Raw genomic sequence first — 23,651 nt, 5'->3', positions numbered from 1 at the left:
ATGGTCCAATCCATCAAGATCACCGCAAATCGGGCAAGTATACCGCATTTCCAGGTGACACCTATTTTTCCAAAAGCTATAAAGAGGGAGACAGTTTGCTCGCACCTGCATCCAAGACCTCAGGGATTCTTTTGGAATACCTAATTTAAAATATAACTCTTCACCATAGTTTTCTTTCACCTTATAGTAGGAACTTAAGCTTTCCGACTGGCTAAGGCCATTCCACCATTTCTGAATTTCTTGGTCTTCCAGCCTTGTTTGGATCTCTGACTGAAAGACTTTGTGATCTGAGATTGGGCCATCTCCTCCGTTCCATGCATACGATAAACCTGTGCTGGGTCCCATTATGGATTTATAATCTGGTTGGTAAGTGGAAAAACCCTTATATATGCATTCGTTTGGTTGGATCAACGGACAGATCCAACCTGTGGATCAATCCATTATTTTCCAGGTTTTCCGAACTGATTTGAACAGAATATCCCTTTTCAACAAAAAAGTGTCTTTTTATGCCTTTTAAAACAAAAAATGTCAACTTCTCATATCCGGTATCCACAGTCCAAGACCACAAAAATTCTTCTGAGCAGAATTGTTAGATAAATTTACAATCCAGATTAGGGAAACGCGATCCAGATTGTCAGTGGATCAGGATTATGAGAGGTATGGATTAACAGTGAACTGGTAATGGCGGACTTGCAAACTAGACTTTGGTTTTACAATCTCGTTGATCAGTGGAAAAGCCCTTGTATTTAAATTTGTTCACAGCTGCCTGTGGATCTATACATTATTGGCCAAGGTTTTCGAACCGATTTGAACGAGACGTGACTATTCGATCGAAAAGTGTCTTTTAGTGTCGTTTATGACGAAAAATGTCACCTTTGAGTTGGTTTTAACTATGAAAATACAGAAGGGTGCTGCAACAGCAAGATCACCCTGCCTAATTTTTAAGGCTCTGATGTACCTTTAAAGGTTGGCTAAAGGAGTTCTGGGAACTGTCATAGTAAGATGGTATTGGAAGCGGCAAAATGCGCATGATAAAGTACAAACAACTAAAGGCGACAAAACCCAATCATAAAATTCAAAAAAGAAGTCTAAATAGTGATTCCAACCTACGAATAACAATAATTTTAAACCCTCATAATTCAACCCATAAATACATAGATACAGTTCAGATACGTTAATGAACTGCTAATGAAGCCGTATTCAAGAAGGAACTGAGCCTACAGCCCTCCATTGGTAAGAAGCAAGGGATCGTGCTGCTGACTATTACGAGCAAAATGAAAAGAGGGAGATGACGTAGCCCGTCATTGGCAAGGTCCAAACTGGGGAAAGGTGTATAAAAAAAGGTATGTCACACACGTCGTATTTAACCAGTTAAGTGCATTATTTAATGTACTTAAATTGTAAAAGATAAAACATTTGCGACGAAATTTAACCCGAAAGTGTGAAAAGTCTTAGAGACCCCAAAACGCATCGAAATAGTGATTCGAACCTACGAATAAGAATAATTTTAAACCCCAACAATTACAACCACAAAAGTCCACTATATATAGATACAGTACAGAAACGTTAATGAACTGCTAATGAAGCCGTATTCAAGAAGGAACTGAACCTAAAGTTCTCCGTTGGCAAGAAGCAAGGGCTCGTGCTGCTGACCATAGCGAGCAAAATGAGTGGAGGTGACGTAGCCCGTCATTGGCAAGGCATAAACTAACGGGAAAAGGAATATAAAGCAGGTATGTCACACAAATCGTATGTTACCAGTTAGGTACATTATTTAAAGTACTTAAATTGAACAAGAGCTAAGAGCTCATATGGTACTTGTGACGAGGTCGGAAGAGCCAACAGCCAAGAACTCATATGGTATGAGCTCTAGCAGAATTCTAAGAATCAATAGATTGCTTTAAAAGGAAAATCAGAGGCTTAATGCAGGTCGGGATTTAAAATAAGAGCTCTGATTCACGAGGTCCTTCTAAATATCAAAATTCATTAAGATCCGATCACCCATTTCCAAGAATTCCGGTATCCTCCTCAACTCCCATCAACGTAACCGGATCTGGTCGGGATTTAAAATCAGAGTTCTAAAGCACATGATGCCTTCTAGATATCAAGTTTCATTAAGATCTGATCACCCGTTCGTAAGTTACAAATACCTCATTTTTTCTAATTTTTCCGAATTAACCCCCCCAACTCCACCAAAGAGAGCGGATCCGGTCCGGTTATGTCAGTCACCTTTCTTGGACTTGTGCTTATTCTTTCCACCAAGTTTCATCCTGATCTTTCCGCTTTAAGTGTTTTCCAAGATCCCCCCCCCTAATGACACTGGATCCGGTCGGGATTTAAAATAAGAGATCTGAGTTTCGAGGTCCTTCCAAATATAAAATTTCATTAAGATACGATCACTCTTTCGTAAGTTAAAAATATCTCATTTTTTTCTTTTTTAAATAACCCTCCCCCCAACTCCCCCAAGGAGAGTAGATCCCTTCTGGTTATGTCAATCACGTATCTAGGACTTCTGCTTATTTTTCTCACCAAGTTTTATCCCAATCCCTCCACTCTACGCGTTTTCCAAGATTTTAGGTCCCTCCCACTCCTCCCAGTGTTACCAGATCCGGTCGTGATTTAAAATAAGAGCTCCAAGACACGATATCCTTCCAAACATCAAATTGGATTAATATCTAATCACTCCTTCGTAAGTTAAAGATACCTCATTTTTTTAATTTTTCAGAATTAACCCTCCTCCCCCCAACTCCCCCGAAGAGAGCGGACCCGTTCCGGTTATGTCAATCACGTATCTAGGACTTATGACTATCCTTACCACCAAGTTTCATCCTGATCCCTCCACTCAAAGCGTTTTCTAAGATTTTAGGCCCCCCACCAACTCCCCCCGATGTCACCGGATCCAGTCGGGATTTAATATAAGAGCGTTGAGACACGATATCCTTCCAAACTTTTTCAGAATTACCCCCCCCCCCAACTCCCCCAAAGAGAGCGAATCCGTTCCGTTTACGTCGATCGCGTATCTAGAACTTGTGTTTATTCTTCCAACCAAGTTTCATCCCAATTCCTCCACTCTAAGCGTTTTCCAAGATCTTAGGTTCCCCCCTCAATTTCTCCCAATGTGACCGGATCCAGTCGGGATTTAAAATAAGAGCTCTGAGACACGATATCCTTCCAAACTTCAAATTTCATTAAGATCCGATCACTCCTTCGTAAGTTAAAAGTACCTCTTTTTTTCTAATTTTTCAGGATTAACCATCCCCCCCCAAAACCCCCAAACAGAGCAGATCCGTTCCGGTTATGTCAATCACGTATCTAGGACTTATGATCATTTTAACCACCAAGTTTCATCCTGATCCCTCCACTCTAAGCGTTTTCCAAGATTTTAGGTTCCCCACCACTAACTCCCCCCAATGTCACCGAATCCGGTCGGGATTTAAAATAAGATCTCTTTGACACGATATCCTTCCAAACATCAAATTTCATTAAGATCCGATCACTCCTTCCTAAGTTAAAAATACCTCATTTTTTCTAGTTTTTCAGAATTACCCCCCCCCAACTCCCCCAAAGAGAGCGGATCTGTTCCGGTTATGTCAATCACGTATCTAGGACTTTTGCTTATTTTTACCACCAAGTTTCATCCCGATCCCTCCACTCTGTGTTTTCCAAGATTTTAGGTTACCCCCCTCAATTCCTCCCAATGTGATTGGATCCAGTCGGGATTTGAAATAAGAGCTCTGAGACACGATATCCTTCCAAACTTCAAATTTCATTAAGATCCGATCATTCCTTCGTAAGTTAAAAATACCTCATCTTTCTAATTTTTCAGAATTAACCCTCTTCCCCCCCCCCCAAACTCCCCTAAACAGAGCAGATCCGTTCCAGCATTTTCAATCACGTACCTAGGACTTCTGCTTATTTTTACCACGAAGTTTCATCCCGATCCCTCCACTCTAAGCGTTTTCCAAGATTTTAGGTTCCCCCCTTCAACTCCCCCCAATGTCCACGGACCTGGTCGGGATTTAAAATAGGAGGTCCGGGACACAATATCCTTCCAAACATCAAATTTCATTAAGATCCCATCACCAGTTCGTAAGTTAAAAATACCTCATTTTTTCTATTTGTTCCGAATTAATCGGCCCCTTCCCCCCCCCCCCCCCAGATGGTCAAATCGGGAAATAGACTATTTCTAATTTAATCTGGTTCCGTCCCTGATACGCCTGCCAAATTTCATCATCCTAGCTTACCTGGAAGTGCCTAAAGTAGCGAAACCGGGACAGACAGACAGACCGAGAGAATTTGCAATCGCTATATGTCACTTGGTTAATACCAAGTGCCATAAAAAGATAAAACATGTTTGACGAAATTTAACCCGAAAGTGTGAAAAAGTCTTAGAGACCCCAAAACGCGTCGAAATGGCGTTACAAACTTTGATATCCATGTTACTGGTTACAGTAACCAGATTTCATAATAATAGAAGAGTACTAAAGCCTATTGTTTCTCTGCGAGATAGAACCGCGAAAGAGTTGAAGTTTATCGATTTAAAGAGAACAAAATAAGAGATCCTTATTTTGCATTACCTTTTATTTTGCATTTAATAAAAAATTTGATTGCTAGCAAATGGACTACTCACCCAGAAAGAGATACCAAAAAGTAACTAGGCGAAGCCCCCCCCCCCCTCCGAGGTAAGATATAATCAGATTTATAACATTCAGATGTCTTGACCAGAAAATGTCTATAAATACAGCGCAAAGACATCCTACGACCGGAGATAAGTATACCTTTTCTTCCACACCAAGCCACTGAAAACGACACCACAAGAATAACTGTTACAGGGTCATCAACCACAAAAAAAATAGACTTAGTCATAGAATGTAATTCTGTCAGTGTATCAACACGATTTTGCAGCTCATTATGACTTTAAAAAAAGTTTGACAAGCCTTTTATTCCACCAGCAACAGAAACAGTTAATGAGATGCAAAAGCAAAACTAGAAAACGTTGGACAAGGAAAAGAAGAAAAAAGAAGCAACATGCCAGTAAAAAGAAAAAAAAAGAAAAATGGCACGTGGAATATCCATAAAACCATTAAAAATACAATTTTTGTATACATAAATAATGCAGGAGAGTCACTTCCTCAAGTAACAGTAAAAAGAAAAAAAAGTGAAAAGAAAAATTGAACGAAAAAAACCTGATATGAGGGAAATTGATCAGAGAGGAAAGTCAAGGTTCATCCCCCCCCCCCCCGAAAAAAGAATTCTTACGATTGAAGAAAGCAACAGGGCTGATGGGGCAGCTATGAACACGTTTCTTCTTTCATGCGTTAGCTACAGACAGAGGGGGAGGGAGCAGACACTTAACCCCCCACCTTCCAATAATTTTTGCCCTCTACTTAGAATTCGAAAAATATCCTTTTTAGGTAATTACATTCGAAAATTCACTTTTTTTGCTATTTTTACATGGGAAAAAAAATTATCCTCCTAAATTAAAAATTCCTCCCCTCTCCTCCAGAGCGCTTCGTTTATAGACACCACGGTTAAAGATGTATGACAGAAGAAGTAGGAAACCAATGGATTACATCACAGTGATACGCCTAAATTTATTGGAAAAGAGTCTAAATAGGCCAATATCCCAAGGCCGATATTTGTAAGGAGACGTAGAAGAAGAGAACAGAGAAAAGATGGCAGTGAGAGAGAGAGAGAACAACTGATATAATTTAGATTTTTCCAGAAGTGATCTTATGATTTTGTTTTTAAAATGCCGTTTCAAAATATAAAACCAAACAGTCAACATGTTTCTCAGAACATTTCAGTTTGTATCCAAATCAACTAAGACACCTAATTAAGATGAAAATTTTAACATATTGAAATAAAGCTTCATTAATATTCTTATAGTTCTGCCACACTCTGCACTATGTGTGGTACTAGTATCTCTTAAAACTCAGTTTAAAGCACCAAAGTTTCCCTTATAACTGATTTTCATAAAAATACTGCAACAAAAAGTTTCTTGTCGCATTCGTTGCAGTTTAGTGATGACTGTTACTTTAAAACAACTGTCAATATGAGCAAATGCACTCAGATGGCTGCAGTCAATTTATCCAATTTGTTATACTTCGATATTAAACGCCTCATATAGGAAAATATGCTCTGGGCCCATATCCACGTAAATCCGGATGCATCGAATCATCAAATAAAATATGTTTTTTATATTATTCCCACCTCCCAAAATTTTTCCATAATTATTGTTTTTATTTTTATCACTCTGTGCTGCAGTCAGTTTACACAATTTGTTAAAATACTTTTCAGTTATTCAGTTACACAGTTACAGTTAATTCAGTTACGCAATGTGTTAGAGTACTTCGAAATTAAACGCCTCAGACAGGAAAATATGCAGAGAGAGCTCAAGACCCATATTCACGTAAATCCGGATGCATCGAATCATCAAATGAAATCTGTTTTTTATTTTACTCCTTCCTCCCAAAGTTTTTTTCATAATTATTGCCCCTTCCCCATCCCCCCAAAAAATCCTACAGACTTACCTATCCTCAGGTAGTATTATATTTAGTTTTTCCTAAATTAGAATTTGTCCTTACCTTGCTAGAGGGTAGCCGTAACATTCTCCTAAGAATAGTATACTTGGTGTTCTTCCTTGTATTCTTCTATCTTCATCAAGGGATTCTGCAAGCCTTAGTGTGACATCTATTCGACCACGACCATCAAAACGCGATTTTTTTATAATAAGCATAGAATCAGAAAGGAAACAAGTTGTGCAAAACCAAATAATCAAGCTGAAAAAGTGGTTAACTGAAAAATTACAACCTTAGGAATTGGCAAAATAAAACAAAAGCCTATGACTTCATTGACTTTAAGCATGCTAAACATAAAGACTAAATACAGCGTATACAAGATAACGCGGTTCCCAAACCCAAGGGATTAACGGGAAATTTTCACACAATCAAACAATAAACGTTTTAAAACTTTTCGCGAGAGTAGTTTTCATTTAATTACAGAAAAATTTTAAACCTATGGTGTGAAATCGTTAAATTCTGAATTTTAACATACATTATATATTATTATACACAACCTGCGTGTTAAAGGCTCTGAAATGCTGTACAAAGAAACAATCGATAGAATCTATCGCTGCCATCTATTTCTGCCGTATCCAAGAATGCAAATAAAAACTAGGTGTCAGCTACAGAATCTGACGGGGTGATCTAGAAACAGTTTTCATTCATCATCATTAATTATTCCGCGTAAAATGGTAGGCAAAAACAAATTACCCCTAAACATAGAAAATGCATGCTGTCATTTATGGTCTTGTTGCCCCTTAAAGTACTCACAAAAAGTCCTTAAAACATGTTCTAGAGAGGTTTACAAGATAATGTTTCGCCTTATTTCCTTGACACTATCTAATTTTTCTCAGAAGTAATGAATATCACTGTAACACTAGCATCTCCGGAAATTGCCACCTTGCTAACTTATGACGTTTAAAACAGTATTTTTTAATAAAATTAATGACAAAAAAACGTTTTCCAAAAAAAGAAGTTAAAAAAAAAATGAAGTTTCAAATTAAAATCCAGGTTGAGCTGAAACATGTTCATCAAACATTCAAACTAAAAAAGCAGAGATTATTATGAAGGAATAAACAAAACCTCAAACAGACAGAGATTAAAGTAAATAATCATATCAAACCAAAGATAACAGATACTTCTAAAAGTGAATAAATGAATAGTAAAACAAACAGTAATTAAAATGAATAATACAGTTAGAATTACGACAACATTACAACAAAGGAAAGTAGGGCTCCCACCCCTCTGTGTCATCCAAGACCAGACCGTCATGTCTACTTTGTCAAAAATAATTTGTTTTTCATGCAGTGTGCTTAGATCATTATATGATCATATCTATAATAATTATATTATATACAATAAGATATATTATCTCTTATGATATAATAATGGTCTAGGAATATAAGAGGTGCTGCTCTCGTATTTCAAAAACCTCTGAACCCATAGAGAGTCATTTGAGTTTTTCTAAAAACGATATGTATTTTGAACAGTTTGATTTTAATTTGACAAAACTTTGATAAAAAAAAGAAGAACATGATCATAATAACCAAGATTGCAGTAACGAAATAATGAAAATAGATGTATTCATTAGAACACAACAACATTAACTCCGCGAGTAATTTCGAGTTTTCCAATGTTATAATTAAACAACTCGCTCTGAGACACGAGGTCCTTCTAAATATCAAAATTCATTAAAATCCGATCACCGACTCGTAAGTTAAAAATACCTCATTTTTTCTAATTTTTCCTCTCCCTTCAGCCCCCCCCCCAGATGGTCGAATCGGGAAAAACGACTTTATTAAGTCAATTTGTGCAGGTCCCTGAGACACCTACCAATTTTCATCGTCCTAGCACGCTCAGAAGCACCAAATTCGCCAAAGCACTGGACCCCCCCTAACTCCCACAAAGAGAGCAGATCCAGTCCGGTTACGTCAATCACGTATCTAAGACATTTGTTTATTCTACCCACCAAGTTTCATCCCGATCTCTCCACTCTAAGCGTTTTCCAAGATTTCCGGTTTCCCTCTCGAGCTCCCCCAATATCACTAGATGCTGTCGGGATTTAAAATAAGAGCTCTGAGACATGAGTTCCTTCTAAATATCAAAAATCATTAAGATCTGGTCACCCGTTTTTAAGTTAAAAATACCTCAATTTTTGTAATTTTTCTGAATTAACGCCCCCCCTCCCAACTCACCCAAAGAGAGCGAATCCATTCCAATTGTATCAATCACGTATCTAGAATTTGTGCTTATTCTTCTCATCAAGTTTCATCCCGATTTCTCCACTCTAAGCGTTTTCCAAGATTTCCGGTTTCCAAGATTTCTGTTTCCAATCCTCCAACCCCCTGTGTCCCCAGATCCGACTTGAATTGAAAATGGAGCATCTGAGACATAAATTTTTCTATATATCAAGTTTCATTAAGATCCGATCGCCCATTCGTAAGATAAAGATACCTCAATTTTCACGTTTTCCAAGACTTCCGGTTACCCCCTCCAAGTCCCCCCAATGTCACCGGATCTAGTTGGGATTTAGAATAAAAGCTTTGAAGCACAAAATCCTTCTAAATATCAAATTTCATTAAGATCTGATCACTCCTTCGTAAGTTACAAATGCCTCATTTTTCTAATTTATCCGAATTACATCCCCCAGCTCCCCCAAAGAGAGCGGATCCGGTCCGGTTATGTCAGCCACGTATCTTAGGCTTGTGCTTATTCTTCCCACCACTTTTCATCCTGATCTCTCCACTCTAAGCCTTCTCCAAGATTTCCGGTTCTCCCCGCCCCAACTCCCCCAATGACACTGAACGGGTCAGGATTTATAATAAGAGATATGAGTTACGAGGTCCTTCTAAATAATTAATGGAATTTAATTAATATCCGATCACTCCTTTAAAAATACCTCACGACTATTTTAGACGGCTATTTCTAATTTAATCTGGTCTGGTCTCTGATGCGCCTGCCAAATTTCATCGTCCTAGCTTATCTGGAAGTGCCGAAACTAGCAAAACCGGGACAGACAGACCGACAGACACACCGACCGACAGACCGACAGAATTTGCGATCGCTATATGTCCCTTAGTTAATACCAAGTGCCATAAAAATTCAAAACTTTTTTTTGTTTCATATCTGTTCGTATTTTAATTGATGTAGTTTCATTTCTGGTTAAAAGTGGCAATGTTTATAACGTCGTTCATTTTCTCTTAAAGTATTTGACTGTAATTTAAATTTTGAGAAAATTTAAAACGTTTGATCAAACTGATCCCCTGTGGTTGTGTGCAACAATGTTTGCATAGTATGTCACTCCTAAATTGATGTGGAAAGAGACGGGGAGTTTCATATAGATTGAAAATCTGCGCAATTTTGGTCCTTCTTGATTCCCACTCTATGGAAACCTTTGAATATATACGGATCTTAATTCGCCATTTTAATGAAAGAATCTGAATATTTTATTTTGTTGTAAATATTCGCTTGGTTAGATAAATACCTTTTACAGTACTAAGAATTATATGCGGGCTTTAGACACAGATTTGTTGACCACTCATCCCCTACCTCCAAACACAAAATATGAAGTTCCTTTACCGTTCCTCTCAGAACAATCGAAAAGTTTCTGCTGAACCTCCACATGTCGTTTCCAAGACTTCACAGATATGCCATTTTGATAACCTGGGTGCATCGTATCTTTCTATTTACTTCTGACTCCTCCCCCAATGTCAAAATACAAGGCTCAGTAGACCCCTCAGACACACCATGGAAGTTTCAATTCAATCTCCCAAGCCATTCCTAAGATAATGCTGACACAGTATTTTTGTAGTCCAGGCTTATGTACTGTTTTTCGAATTACCTCCTTACTTTATTGGGAATATATTCTAGTCTCACATGGGCTTAAACGCCTAAATTGTTGAACAGATTAAAAAACAGAATCTTTACTCTTCTCCTCCTCCAAATCAATATTCGCGGTACATTCCCCTCCACCCCAACAGTCCCTGAAAGTGTTGATCCCTAAGGCCGTTCCCAGGATGTTGCAGATGTGCCGTCTTGATCAAAAGACAACACATGTCCACTGAGTCCCACAAGAGCTGATAGCGCAGAAGCATTTAGATAGGTCCGAAACCCCTTCCCCCTACTCACCCCTCGAGTAAAAATTTTGGGGCCTAATTGCCCTCCTAACGCTTTCTGAAAGTTTCAGCTTGATACTCCAAGCCATGCCCAAGATATTGCGGATTCGTTATTTTGATAACCTGGTAACATATAGTTTGTTTTGACATACTTCGGTACTTTGACGTGAATAGACTATAATTTCTTAGGAGCTTGTAGTGAAAAATGTTTAGGAAAATCAGAGAAACAAAGTTCTTAGTCCCTCCCCCGACACTATCTGAAAGTGTCAAAAATACCCCCAATCCTAACGCGAGATGTTGCAGATATCTCGCGAGATATCGCAGGTAAATCATATATATATGATAGCCTAGACTTCCAAATATATTTTGATAGACATGATACGCATATTGCTTTTTGATTTACCTTCTCCCGCCACCGATGTCCAAAACTGAGGACGACTGGAGCCACAAAAAACCCCTGGAGCTTTCAACTTGATCCCTCAAGTCTTTCCTAAGATGTTGCGGACACCTTATTTTGGCAATCCAGGTACATATCGTGTCTTTTGATTTATTTCTTTTGCTACTTCATCGCGGATAGGTCACAAGAACTCAAAGTGAAAAATCTTTTAGGCAGGTTTGAGATAAAATATGTCTAGCCCTTCTCTCAGTCCTTTGGGTTTTACATGCCCCCATAAACCCATTAAATATAACCCTGAAAATTCCAAATTAATCTCTCATGTCATTCTCAGTTTCGGATTCGCCAATTTGATGTCCTAGCAGCACATAATTTTCCCCACAAGAATTTGACAATAATACCCGAGTCATAAATTAACTCGTTTTTTTTCTATTATCCTGAAAAATACCCCCGTCCCTGAAAATTGACTTTACAGCTAAATTACATGACTAATAAAAACTCCCTAACCAAAATAACACTAGAAATGCTGAGGCTGCGAATGGGCATGGGCATATGGGCATAAACAGCTTTTTTTAAAATTCTCATTTTGAAATTTAGTTTCTTTTCATACCTTTTGACCTTGAATGGGGAGTGTAATAAAAAGTTGGACAATCCTACTTATGGAAAAAAAATTAGTAATTCGAAACCGTGTAGATAGATGAACTTACAATCTGGCCACCTTTGATCTATTTTTGATAAGCCATTCCTCCCATTGAACAACAGTAACAGATGCCATGAAAATTGAAAGCGGTAGAAGAGGTAGAATAAATCGTTCTTCTTTATGTGGATTTAAGCTGAAAAATTAATAAGTCAAATTATAGTGCTCTGGAAGGGCGGATTCACACTAGAGTTAAAAGCTAGCGCAAATAAAAGAACAGACAAGGATTTTAAGAATCGATAATTAAATTAAGGTGGAAGGAAAAGCAAAACGGCGCCGAATCAGGAAGGAAGAGTGTAATATGATAGGAAGGAGCAAACAACGAAGCCCTGAATAGATTAGAATGGAAAAGGAGCTTACACAGCTGCTTAGCATCAAGGGTTGTTGAAGGACCTTCAAAGGCTAGATTCACACTAGAATTACAAACTAGTGGAAGTAAGAACACAAGGAGTTGAAAAAGGCAATATATTGAAAGGGAAAGCAGGACGTCCTCGAAAGAGTCGAGAAATGACCATAAGAAAACATTCAAGAAAAAGTGGGATATCATAGGATGGAGCAAATAGTGTAGGACTGGATAGATTAGGGCGGAGAAGGAGCTTCCACAGCGCAGCTACCGCAGCGCAAAACTCTCCAGCTTTTCTTCGTAATTCTAAATAGAACCATTCTAGACTAGAATTATACCTCAAAATTATTTCCTAAATTATTTTAATTAAATGAGAACAGATTTAGCTCTTTAAAAACTTCCTTTCTAATTTTAGAGGCCGCCCAGAAGGTAAACGTTGGTTTACATTACTATGAAAATTGTTCTCTTTGACTTGTGCGGCTCTCAAAATTCAAGATTCATTTTATAAAAACAGCTTTTATACTTTTGACCTAGACCACAACTAAATTCCACTTATTTTATCAGCATCCATAAATTATAAGGTGAATTATTTCCGAACGATTAATTGCACTGACAAAAATGGAACAAATAGTTCGTAAAACAATGGGTACAGCCCCTCAATGGTTTGATTTTATTCCTGCTTCAGGTAGGCAGACGCTTCATACAAAGGACGATTTGTTTCAATCAATATTTTTCAAAAAAAATATCTGAGCAATGACAAAAATTCTATATGGGATAGTACGTTAACATATTATCATAACAGAGCACAAAACAACTTTTGTTCCTTTTGCTAACTTTGGATGGTGAATTAATGTTTTATTTGATTTCTTTAAAGTAGTTTCTTATATTTGTTTTCAAGCTGGGCCTCTGTCTTTAACATTTACTCTTTCTATGAATGCATGTCAAATGATGATTATGAACCAGTATTCTAAAAGCAATTGCTTCTTTATTTCAAGTCTAAACATTCGCCAATAATTTCTTTTATTTTTTTTTCAAGATGGGTCTCTGTGTTTAGTTTTGAAAAATATGAAATTCGTTAAATATGCTTTCTCTAAATAACTTCACGTGAAATAATGATTATTAGCTAGTATTCTTTAAAACCTGTTTCTTTATATCAAGTCTATGCATTTGCTAGCAATTTCTGTTCAATTAACACCACCCAAAAGTCGTTTGGCTTCATAGCCCAAGTTACAAATTTTGCTCAACTTCTAGTTTACAAGAAAGCAGTCTCCAAAACAGCTTATAAAAGTTAAAATGGGAAGAAAGAAGAAGAAGAAAGAGACGAAGAAAGTCTACACTACCTTGCAAAAAATAGTGAAAACACGAAATCTAGAGTTATTTCCCATAATATTTCCGATTCGTAATAGAAAGCGGTTTCCAAAGAATCTTAAAAAAGATAAAATTGAAAAAAAGAAGAAAAAAGACCCTAGATTACCTTGCAATAAACAATGAAACCGCAAAAATTCCAGCGAATTGCAATAGCATTTCAAATTTTTCATAGAAACCATATTCCCAAAAAACAGGAGAAGAAAAAAAAATTTTGCGAAAGCGTTTAATTCTTGTCTTTATTGTTTTATTATTTTGTTTTCTTTTACTGCTCCATCTTCTTGCTTTTGTATGACGGGTTTTCAAATAAATAAATAAAAAAATATTACCTAGTAACAAATAATGAAAACACATAAGTTCCAGCGATTTGCCATAATATCTCCAATTGTCCATCTTTTTTCCTCCTGAACATTGAAAACCATTGCAACACAAATGGCAGAGTTAAAATATGAAGCTGATCTGGTATCACAGATGTCAAATAATATGTAAACTTTTCAACTCCAAAGATTGTAGATCCTTGGTTGTAGACATTAAACATGAAAAAGTGGTAAGGATTGAAAACAAATCTTTCGCAAAAATACGAGTCGACTGCAGTTGAAGCAGCCAGCAGCAGAAGACTAAAAAAGAAAAAAAAATTGAAATTAGAAAGTTTTCATAGTCTGAATTCAAAGGGAATTTTATAGTCGAAAATAGAAGCGCTTAGAAAAGTTTTGCATTGCCGCAAATTTTACCGTTATGCCGCTTATAAACTAAAAGTTTCCTTTCAGAAAATCCCATGTAGTACTAGCAGTTGCTTTGGCAATATACAACTACTACTACTAACAACTCACCGCAGCACCAATTCGCCCCAGATCTGCATTGATACGCGCGCTCTTCATCCATCCCAGTCTGTTCAAAGTCTTTATACCACTCTTTATACCCTCGCTAAAAATCCCCATTTCTCTTAAACCCTTCCTTGCGACCTTCCCCATAAAATTCGGGGGATGATTTTCTTTTCGTTTGGCCCTAGATGGTTGACCAAAAAGGACAATCTTTGGCAATGCTCTTGCTTCTTCTTTGCTTTGTTTTTTTTTGGAGGGAGGAAGGTGGAGGGGACTAAGACAGTAAAACCATAAATGACATTCAAGTTTGTTAGAGTATTTAATAGGGGGGGGGGGGGGTACCACTCTTTTTGGTGGTTGTTTTTACCTGCTAACGTTGATTAGCCTTGGTTGTTCTTTTTTTTAGGAAATTTTAGGACATTTTCAAAGTAAATAAAATGTTAAAAATACGCCATTCTCATTTGTAAACCTTGACGAGTCTTATGATATTACTGTATTTTTGTTTTATTGTTTTTGATATTCTAACAAATAAAAAAAAACGAAATACATATTGTGTTCGACAAAGCACATTAAGGCAATAGCCCAGCTCTTAATTGTGGTAATTTATGTTCGCTTTAAGTTTAACCTAATTATCAGATTTAGTTTCTATTCATTTCAGGATTCATCTATTTATCCACAGTGACCTTGATTTTGGTGTCATATTCATTTTATTTCTGTTTGTTTTGGGTCTCATTTTTTTCATTTCATTCATTTTTTTTCATTCATACACCGTTACTCCTATTCGTTTTAGTTTTAAACTATTATGCGGGTTAATTTAAGGGTAACAATTCTTAATTCAATCTTTTCGGCCAAACATCTAGGGCCAAACTAAAAGTAGGTCACCATGAATAGGGTAGGAGGAGGTAGTAAGAAAAGCTTTAAGGAAAATTAGAATTTCTCGGAAGGGTGTAAAGAGCTTTGAATAGATTAGGATATAGTACGAGCATGCGTAGCTGTGTTGACCACAGGCGGCTCGGTACTGCAGTGAGCCATTAGTAGTAGTAGTTATTTCTCGTTGCCTAGATTTTAGTATGGTTCTTTGCTTTTCCTTGAAAAGCTTGCGTTTTTATAAAGCAGTTTCAAAGCTATTTTAAGAAAAATGAAGAGGAAGAATATACCTGGGACCAATAGCAATCCTGAAAGATTTCCAAAAGTTTGTCCAATCACGAACAAGATGTGATACCCCCAAGGGGATGAAAATTACAATGCAGGTGCATCTAATGCAAAACGCTAAAGCAGCAACTATCATATATTGCCAGTACGATCGACCTGAAAATAGAATTTATGAATTTAAAAATGAATTTGTATTAAATAATTATCATTGAAGGGTAAGCTCAAAAACGTAGGCACTCAAAAAATTTGTTCACTACCTAAAACGTGAAGGTTGGATCCAAAATGAGGGATGTGCAGTTTAAATTAAAAGAATATATATGTTCTCCAAATACCAACAGCCCGAAAAGTTAAAGGGAAAACCATATTACATTTATTAGTTTCATATTAGTTTCAAGTAGATCTTCTTTTTCACTTATTTACAGAGCTTCAAAACTTTGGAATAAACTGAGTATAGATATCAAGGAAATAGGTAGCTTTGGCCAGTTTTCACTTTTGATACAGATTAACTAAAATAAATTTCCCTAGGTTATTCGTTTGTAATATTTATGTATTTTTGTTTGTTATTTTTTTTTTATCTTGGGGTCACGCAAGGTAATTCATTGTTTATGTTTTTTCTATTGTTGTTGATTTCGGTATATGGTCTCATTGTCCATATTTTTCTCATTCTCCATATTCTCTCTTTATTTTCCTTGAATTTAGCACAGCCTCGCAACCTTCGCTTATGTTGTGCTATTGATTAAGAAATATTTATTTCTAATAAAATTGTTCTACTACTACCACTACAGCACTGAGAAGATTGTAATGACTCACACAGAATAATGCCTGTTCATCCGATTTTTTTTTACCCACTCTCCACTGTTGATCCATTTTATAATAGCTAGAACCCTATTTTCTTTTTTTAGCACTAGGAGGGGGGGGGGAACAAACACGACATTGCTGCGACATTTTTTAATGAAAAATTGTGCCTTACTACAATCCAATTACTTTTGATTCTTAAAATTGCACTAGAACTTTCAATTTCCCTTTTAATCAGCCCTCTCATATGTTTCGACGGCCACCCCTTCTAAATAAAGTGGTCGGATGAAAAAAAGGGGAAAAACAAATAGAGGCAACGTCGTTCATAACTAATTTCCCCTTACCCGGGGAAATTTGATAAACTTGAAGTAGTGCAATATTACGAGTTAGTCTTCTTAATTCCCACCCATTGGTATACCTGTCAAACGGTGATTGCCACTGCTGACGTGGGCCTGCCCCACTAACAAGTACGAGTTTTTTGGCAACTGTTGTAAATTACTTTTGATAAATTTGAGCTACAGATAATGGCTAAATTTAGTATTCATGATCTGGCTCTAGCAAAGTTTCGAGGATTCCCCGATTGGCCAGTTCGTATTATTGATATAATGAGTAATGAGAAATTACTTCGTATATGAAAGGGGCTGCTTCCTCATCAACGCCCCGCTCTTTACACTAAAGTTTGACTCTTTCTCTCAACTCTTCTTTTTAAAACAGTAAAAAAATTTAGCGTAAAGAGCGGGGCGTTGATGAGGAAGCAGCCCCTTTCATATACGAAGTAATTTCTCTTCGTTTTAAGTTTTAATGTCGCTCCTTACTTTCAGTTAAAAAAACTTGTTTTTTTTTATTTAATTTTTGAACGTTTTTGAATAAATGCATGTTTTGATTTTGGCTTTCCGCAGAGGAATAATTAAAACGAAATTTACTTTTTTTTTTTTGCTAAATGGCTTTTTCATAGTTTTGATCGAATGATTTTGAGAATAAAAGGAGCGGGGGAGGAAGCCTAGTCACCCTCCGATTTTTTGGCTACTTAAAATAAATTAGCTTACGTAACGAACTTATGTATTCTCATGTATTTATTACGTATATGAGGAGTTCACCCCCACGTCAATGCCTCTGAATCACAAAAGCCGGAGAATAAATAGTTGAAATTACTAAAAATACATTAGCGTAAAGAGCGAGGTATTAGGAGGTGGAGAGCCCCTCATATGCGCAATAATTTCTGTTCGTTTTAAGTTTTAATGCTGCTCCTTAGTTCCAGTTGAAAAAACTTTTTCATATTTATTTTTTCATTGTGTTTTTTTTTTAAATAATGCTAGAAAATCCTGCGCTTCCTTCATGGAAATTTTCTCCCCCATGACAAATTTCTCCATCGAAAGTTCCCCCAACATGTCCCCCTCTTCTCAGCCCCTCCCCCAACCAAAAAATCCCCCTGAAAACGTCTGTACACTTCCCAATAACCATTACTATATGTAAGCACTGGTCAAGTCCCCAAAGACATAGTTATAAGGTTTTTCGACTAAGCTGAATAAAATGGAAATCTCATAATTTTTATCCGTTGATTTGGAAAAATAATTGGCGTGGGAGGGGGCCTAGGTGCACTCCAATTTTTTTGGTCACTTAAAATGGGCACTAGAACTTTTCATTTCCGTTAGAATGAGCCCTCTTGCAATATTCTAGGACAAGAGGGTCGATACGATCACCCCTGGGAAAAAAAACAACAAACAAACAAACAAATACACACGCATCCGTGATCTGCCTTCTGGCAAAAAATGAAAAATTCCACATTTTTGTAGATAACAGCTTGAAACTTCTACAGCAGGGTTCTCTGATACGCTGAATCTGATGGTGTGATTTTCGTTAAGATTGTATGACTTTTAGGGATGTTTCCCCCTATTTTCTAAAATAAGGCAAATTTTCTCAGGCTCTTAACTTTCGATGGGTAAGACTAAACTTGATGAAACTTGTATATTTAAAATCAGCATCAAAATGCGATTCTTTTGATGTAGCTTTTGGTATAAAAATTCCATTTTTTAGAGTTTTGGTTACTATTGACCCGTGGTCGCTCCCTACTACAGTTCGTACCACGAACTGTTCGATCACTGTCGAGGGTGTTACAGTCACTGATAAGCAGCAGATTGCTGACGAGTTTGGTAAATTCTTCTCTGGTATTGGAAGTAGAATCAAGGCAGACACTTCTCACGGAGACCCAGCGAAAAGTGACACGCTCTTGAAGATAATCGAGGTGAACATCATAAATTTCAATTTGTAAAAGCGTCAATTGAAGAATTAACAAAATTGTGAATAATTTAAAGTCAAATGCTACTGGTATTGACGGTTTGAATCTGAAAGCATTCAAAGTAGTTTCAGTGTATCTACTATCATGTCTTCTTTACCTCGTTAACCTGTCACTTGAAGTCGGTCAAATCCCTGAAGCGCTTAAACAAGCAAAGGTCCTACCACTGTTCGAATCAGGCAATAAGCAAGATATGACGAACTGGCGACCTATAAGCTTATTACCACTATTCTCAAAGATATACGTGGGTTTCAGAACTAAACATTCAACTGTTCATGCAGCATATCATCTAATGGAGTGCGTTAATAGTGCCCTAGAAAGGAATCTTGTCCCTCCTACTGTGTTCATAGATTTTAGAAAAGCATTTGATATCGTTGATTTGAATCTTTTATCAAGTAGGCTAGCTTGTTTGGGAGTCCGTGAGAAGTGTTTGGATTGGTTTAGGTCTTACTTGCATGGTAGGTCCGTCAAAGTTATGATAGATGATGTGGTAGGGAAACCCTTTAATGTGAATTGTGGAGTGCCCCAAGGTTCGGTATTAGGACCTTTACTGTTTCTTATATATGCGGATATAATGCGTTTTTACCTTCCTGGTGCCGTAGTTACATCATTCGCAGATGACACAGCGCTTACAGTGATTGAGGAATCTGTCGAAGATCTTATAGAGATAACTAATGTAGCTCTGGAGAATTTATCTCAGTTCACAAAGCATAGTTTTCTTGCAGTGAATATTGAGAAGACTAATTATATGATATTTAGTCGTATTGGTAAAGTTGAAAATAATTGTCATAGTATTCTTTTATAAGGTGTTTCCATTAGTCAGATTTTTCAATGTAGATATCTAGGATTTTATTTTGAAATAAATTTTAGTTGGATTCATCATTGCAAAGTTTTACCTTCAAAATTGGCTCGAAGAGTTGGTATTTTAAGAAGATTTCATAATTTTTTCCTCTACATGTCCTGTAGGCAATTTGTTATTCCATTGTCCATCCTTATTTAGTGTATGGTTGTTCATTGTATGCAAGCAATTTTTCTAGGCATGCGAAAAGGGTCCAGATTATGCAGAATAAGGCAATTAGAAGTTTGGGTGAGTATCTTGCGTGTGGTAGCATACATATATCTGTTTAGTTCCAACAGACGTGCAACTCTGTTAGATATGCTAAGCGTCTTAAGACCCTTGTGGTCTATACTTCGTATGCAGTGTTTCATTCCTTTGTAAGTGCTTTCTGAATATGCAGTTGAGCTCTTGATAGTATATGTTAGGGCCCGTGCCCCTTTATTATCAAACCAATCTCCCTTTTCTCTTATAGGTGTTTTTACCCACAATATAGTTTTATTTACAAGTCAAACTCTCGTAGAGGCTAGCCTGTTTCGAATGTAATAATTTAACACGATATTCGCTTCTAAAGTTTTACACTATCAAGTGGATAATTCTCGAGGTTATTAAGATGTGAGTTTTATTTATTAGTTTGTTTTTTTTTTGTTCTTTTCTTTATATGTTTCGTTTAACTTAATTTATCTTTAATTTTTTTTTCCTGTTGATAAAGGCGTCAGGAAGTGGAGTCAAAATATTAGGATTTCTATTATTTAAAGTTTGTTGTTTTTTTTGCTCCACTTTTTATTTAAATTCTACACGTTTTTCTCTCTATTAAATTCTATATTGCTGATTCGTGAGGTATTTTCGACTAGGATTAACTTCCGCTTGGTTATACCTACCCTAATCCCCCTCCTCTATCCAAAGGGTTCCTACTACAGCCAGCCAGGGGAGTACAAACCATCCCAATCTGTTCAAATATATCACTCTTTATCCCTTCCAATGAAGTTCCAACCTCCCTTAAATAATGCCTTTGGACCTCTTCTCACCTGTTTCAGTGACGACCTTCTTTTTGAAGGCTACCTATGGGTGCGCAAAAAGCCTAATCTTAGGTGATCTGTTATCCTTCCTCCGTTAAACCTGACCTAGCCATATCAGCCTCTCTATGATTATAATAATAGAAATTAGCATCAAACATAAGACTATCCTTCGTAATTTCCTCTCGAAAACTTTTTGACATATCTACCTCAGCCTTTCAAAGGAACAGCGTTTCAGGGCCATACTCAGCCACCGTCATTACCGTTGCTTCCAATGTTCTAACATTAATTCGCAGATACTTTATTGTCCTGTTTTTCCAAAAAAAATTAATTGTAAAAAAAACACACTCTGTTCTACTTTTTATTTCTTCGCAGCATCCATTATCTTTACTAATCATACTTCCTAAATAAAATCAACCCAACTACTTGAACGATTTTCTCATTACGTAGCATAACCTTTTCACCCTTATTTATGCCTAGTCTCAGCGACTTAGTCTCCTTAACATTGATCTCAAACCTGTTCTAGCACCTTGTTTTCTCAAAACGTCCAAAAACTCATTAATTATATTTATGAAACTCAGACAGTTTGTACGCTAGTGAAAGATGCACCCCGTTACAGCTATGAAGCCTCGCAAGCAGGATTTCAACAATTCGTGGTAACGAACTGTAAGTAAGGAGCGACTCGGCTCAGTAGTAGCTGAAACTCTAACAAACGGAATTTGGATACCAATAAATACATCAAAAGAATTGGATTTTAATGCTGATTTTTAATATATAAGTTTCATCAAGTTTAGTCTTACCCATCAAAAGTTACGAGTCTGAGAAAATTTGCCTTATTTTCGAAAAAAGGGGAAAACACGCCCTCAAAGTCATAGAATCCTAATGAAAATCACACAATCAGATTCAGCGTATCAGAGAACCCTACTGTAGAGGTTTCAAGCTCCTATCTGCAAAAATGTGGAATTTTGTGTTTTCTGTCAGAAGAAAGATCACGGATGCGTGTTTATTTGTTGATATGCTATGTTTCTTTTTCTCCAGGGGTAATCGCATCGACCCAATGGTCTTAGAATGTCGCGAGAGGGCTCATTATGGCGGAAATTAAAAACTCTAGTGCCCTTTTTAAGTGACAAAAAAAAATTGGAGGACAACTAAGCCCCCTCACACGCTCATTTTTTCCCCAAAGTCAACGGATAAAAATTTTGAGGTAGACATTTTGTTCAATATAGTCGAAAAATCTAATAACTTTGTCTTTGAAGATGACTTAATCACCTAAAGTCCCCGGGGGAAGGGCTGCAAGTTATAAACTTTGCTCATTGTTTACATATAGTATTGGTTATTGGGGAGTATACAGACAAATTAAGGGGGGATTTTTCTGGCGATGGAAGGGAGGGGGAGTTGGGAGCTAGTAGGGAGGATCTTTCCATGGAGGAGTTTATCATGGAGGGAGATAATTTAGATGAAGGGGGCGCTGGATTTTCCAGCATTATTTAAAAAACAATGAAAAATTAAATAAAAAAAAAACAAGTTTCTTCAACTGAAAGTAAGGAGCAACATTAAAACTTAAAACGAACAGACACTATTATGTATATCAGCGGGTTTGCCCCTCCTCAAAACCTCGCTCTTTACGCTAAAGTATTTTTAGTAATTTCAAAAGAGCTATTTATTCTAATTAAACGGCCTTTGTGATTCAGGGGAATTCTCAAAGACTTAGAGCAAAATTTGATCTTTAGCGTAAAGAGCAAGGTATTGACGAGGGGGAAAACCCCCCTCATATACGCAATAATACGTATATAGAAGTTCGTTACGTAAGTTAATTCGTAAGTTACGTATATTTATTGCTAATAAAAATGTTCGCGAATAAGATTAAAAGTTCTAGTGGCTATTTCAGTAGCCCAAAATTTGGGGCAACTAGGGCCCCTCCCCTACCCCTTTTTTCTCAAAATCATCCGATAAAAACTTTGAGGAAGCCATTTCACCAACAAAAGCAAAAATCAGCATGCAAATTTCATTTTGATTATCCATGTACGATGAGCTAAAGTCAAGACCTGCATCAATCCAAAAACGTTCAAAAATTAAATGAAAAAAAAGTTTTTTTAACTTAAAGTAAAGAGCGACATTGAGAATTAAACCGAACAGAAATTTTTTCGTATATGAAAGGGACTATCTCCCCTTCAACGCCCCGCTCTTTACGCTAAAGTTTGACTCTTTGTCACAACTCTACTTTATAAAACAATAAAAAACTATAGCGTAAAGAGCTGGGTGTTGAGGACAGAACATCCTAACACTATCAAACACGAAACATGGAAAAATAAGGTGAGAATCAATCGATTTTCTAAACATCGTCATTTTTTCTTCTACAAATACGCTGTATTTCTGGCAGTTTTGTTTCTGAAGACTATTATATTTTTTAATTTAAGCCGTCTTGGCTGAGTGGTTGGCGCGCTGTCGTGGGAATTCTGTGTCCAAAGGGCACGGGTTCAATCCCAGTTGTGACCAGTTATTTAGTTTGGGACGGGGGTCAGTGGCGTGACTGTAAGCTCAGCCAGAGTCGACCCAGCTCTAAATGGGTACCTGGAGAAATCTGGGGAAGGTAAGCAGGAAGGGTGTGTGAAAGCACAAGATGGTTGCCCCCCCCCATTGCACTTCCTGGCTGAAGGGCCATGAAATGGAGATCGGCACCGCCGGTTTGGACCTTAAGGGTCTAGTGCCGTCTTACATGTATATATATTTGTTAATCACATCTTAATTTACGGAATCTACTTATTAATCTAGACGTAGGACTTATTTCGCAGTTTCCACTTCTTCTCAGACAACTGTAAGAACTACAATAGAATTCTAGTGACTCTTGTCGAACCCCTATCAGAAACAATGTTAAACCGATGCATATAAAAAAGCAACATCACAATTAGATCGTATCCAGGAATTTTTTCGGGGAGTGGGGTTTACAAAAAAACTTTAAAAAACACATCTAAATTTTGTTTATTACTCATTTGTGTTGTGTTTTTACGTGTCGGACAAAAATTTCAGGGGGGGAGGGGTTCTAACCCTCCAACATCCTCCCCTGAATACGGCCTTGATCTCAAACCTAATAATAATAATAACAACGTAGAATTTTATGAGGATTGTCTCAACTCTGGTCAGATTTGAGAAAACTAGAGCCACGGTAAAAAAAAATGTAAGTTTGGAAACCCTAAAACCAAGTCACAATTTTTTTTTTTTTTTACGCTTTAAATTTAGCTGAGACTCAGGCAATTTAATTTTA

The 23,651-nt window shown here is 36.9% G+C and overlaps 1 protein-coding gene across 3 annotated transcripts in view; it reads right to left on the bottom strand.

The window, feature by feature from the left end:
- The window catches only part of LOC136032819 (GPI mannosyltransferase 3-like), a 79,476-nt gene that overhangs the window by 36,318 nt on the left and 19,507 nt on the right, over positions 1-23,651 (bottom strand). For all 3 annotated transcript variants that reach the window (XM_065713227.1, XM_065713226.1, XM_065713225.1), the window contains exons 4-7: positions 15,456-15,606; positions 13,807-14,094; positions 11,780-11,905; positions 6,588-6,782 (exon numbers count right to left, since the gene is read on the bottom strand). In XM_065713227.1, the coding sequence (XP_065569299.1) occupies positions 6,588-6,782; positions 11,780-11,905; positions 13,807-14,094; positions 15,456-15,606 (760 nt within the window). The remainder of the gene's footprint in view (positions 1-6,587; positions 6,783-11,779; positions 11,906-13,806; positions 14,095-15,455; positions 15,607-23,651) is intronic.

This window comes from Artemia franciscana, chromosome 11, assembly GCF_032884065.1.
Source record: "Artemia franciscana chromosome 11, ASM3288406v1, whole genome shotgun sequence".
In the NCBI taxonomy this organism is placed as follows: domain Eukaryota; kingdom Metazoa; phylum Arthropoda; class Branchiopoda; order Anostraca; family Artemiidae; genus Artemia; species Artemia franciscana.
The sequence above is the reverse complement of the archived record's forward strand: the minus strand, read 5'-3'. Positions and strand labels throughout refer to the sequence as shown.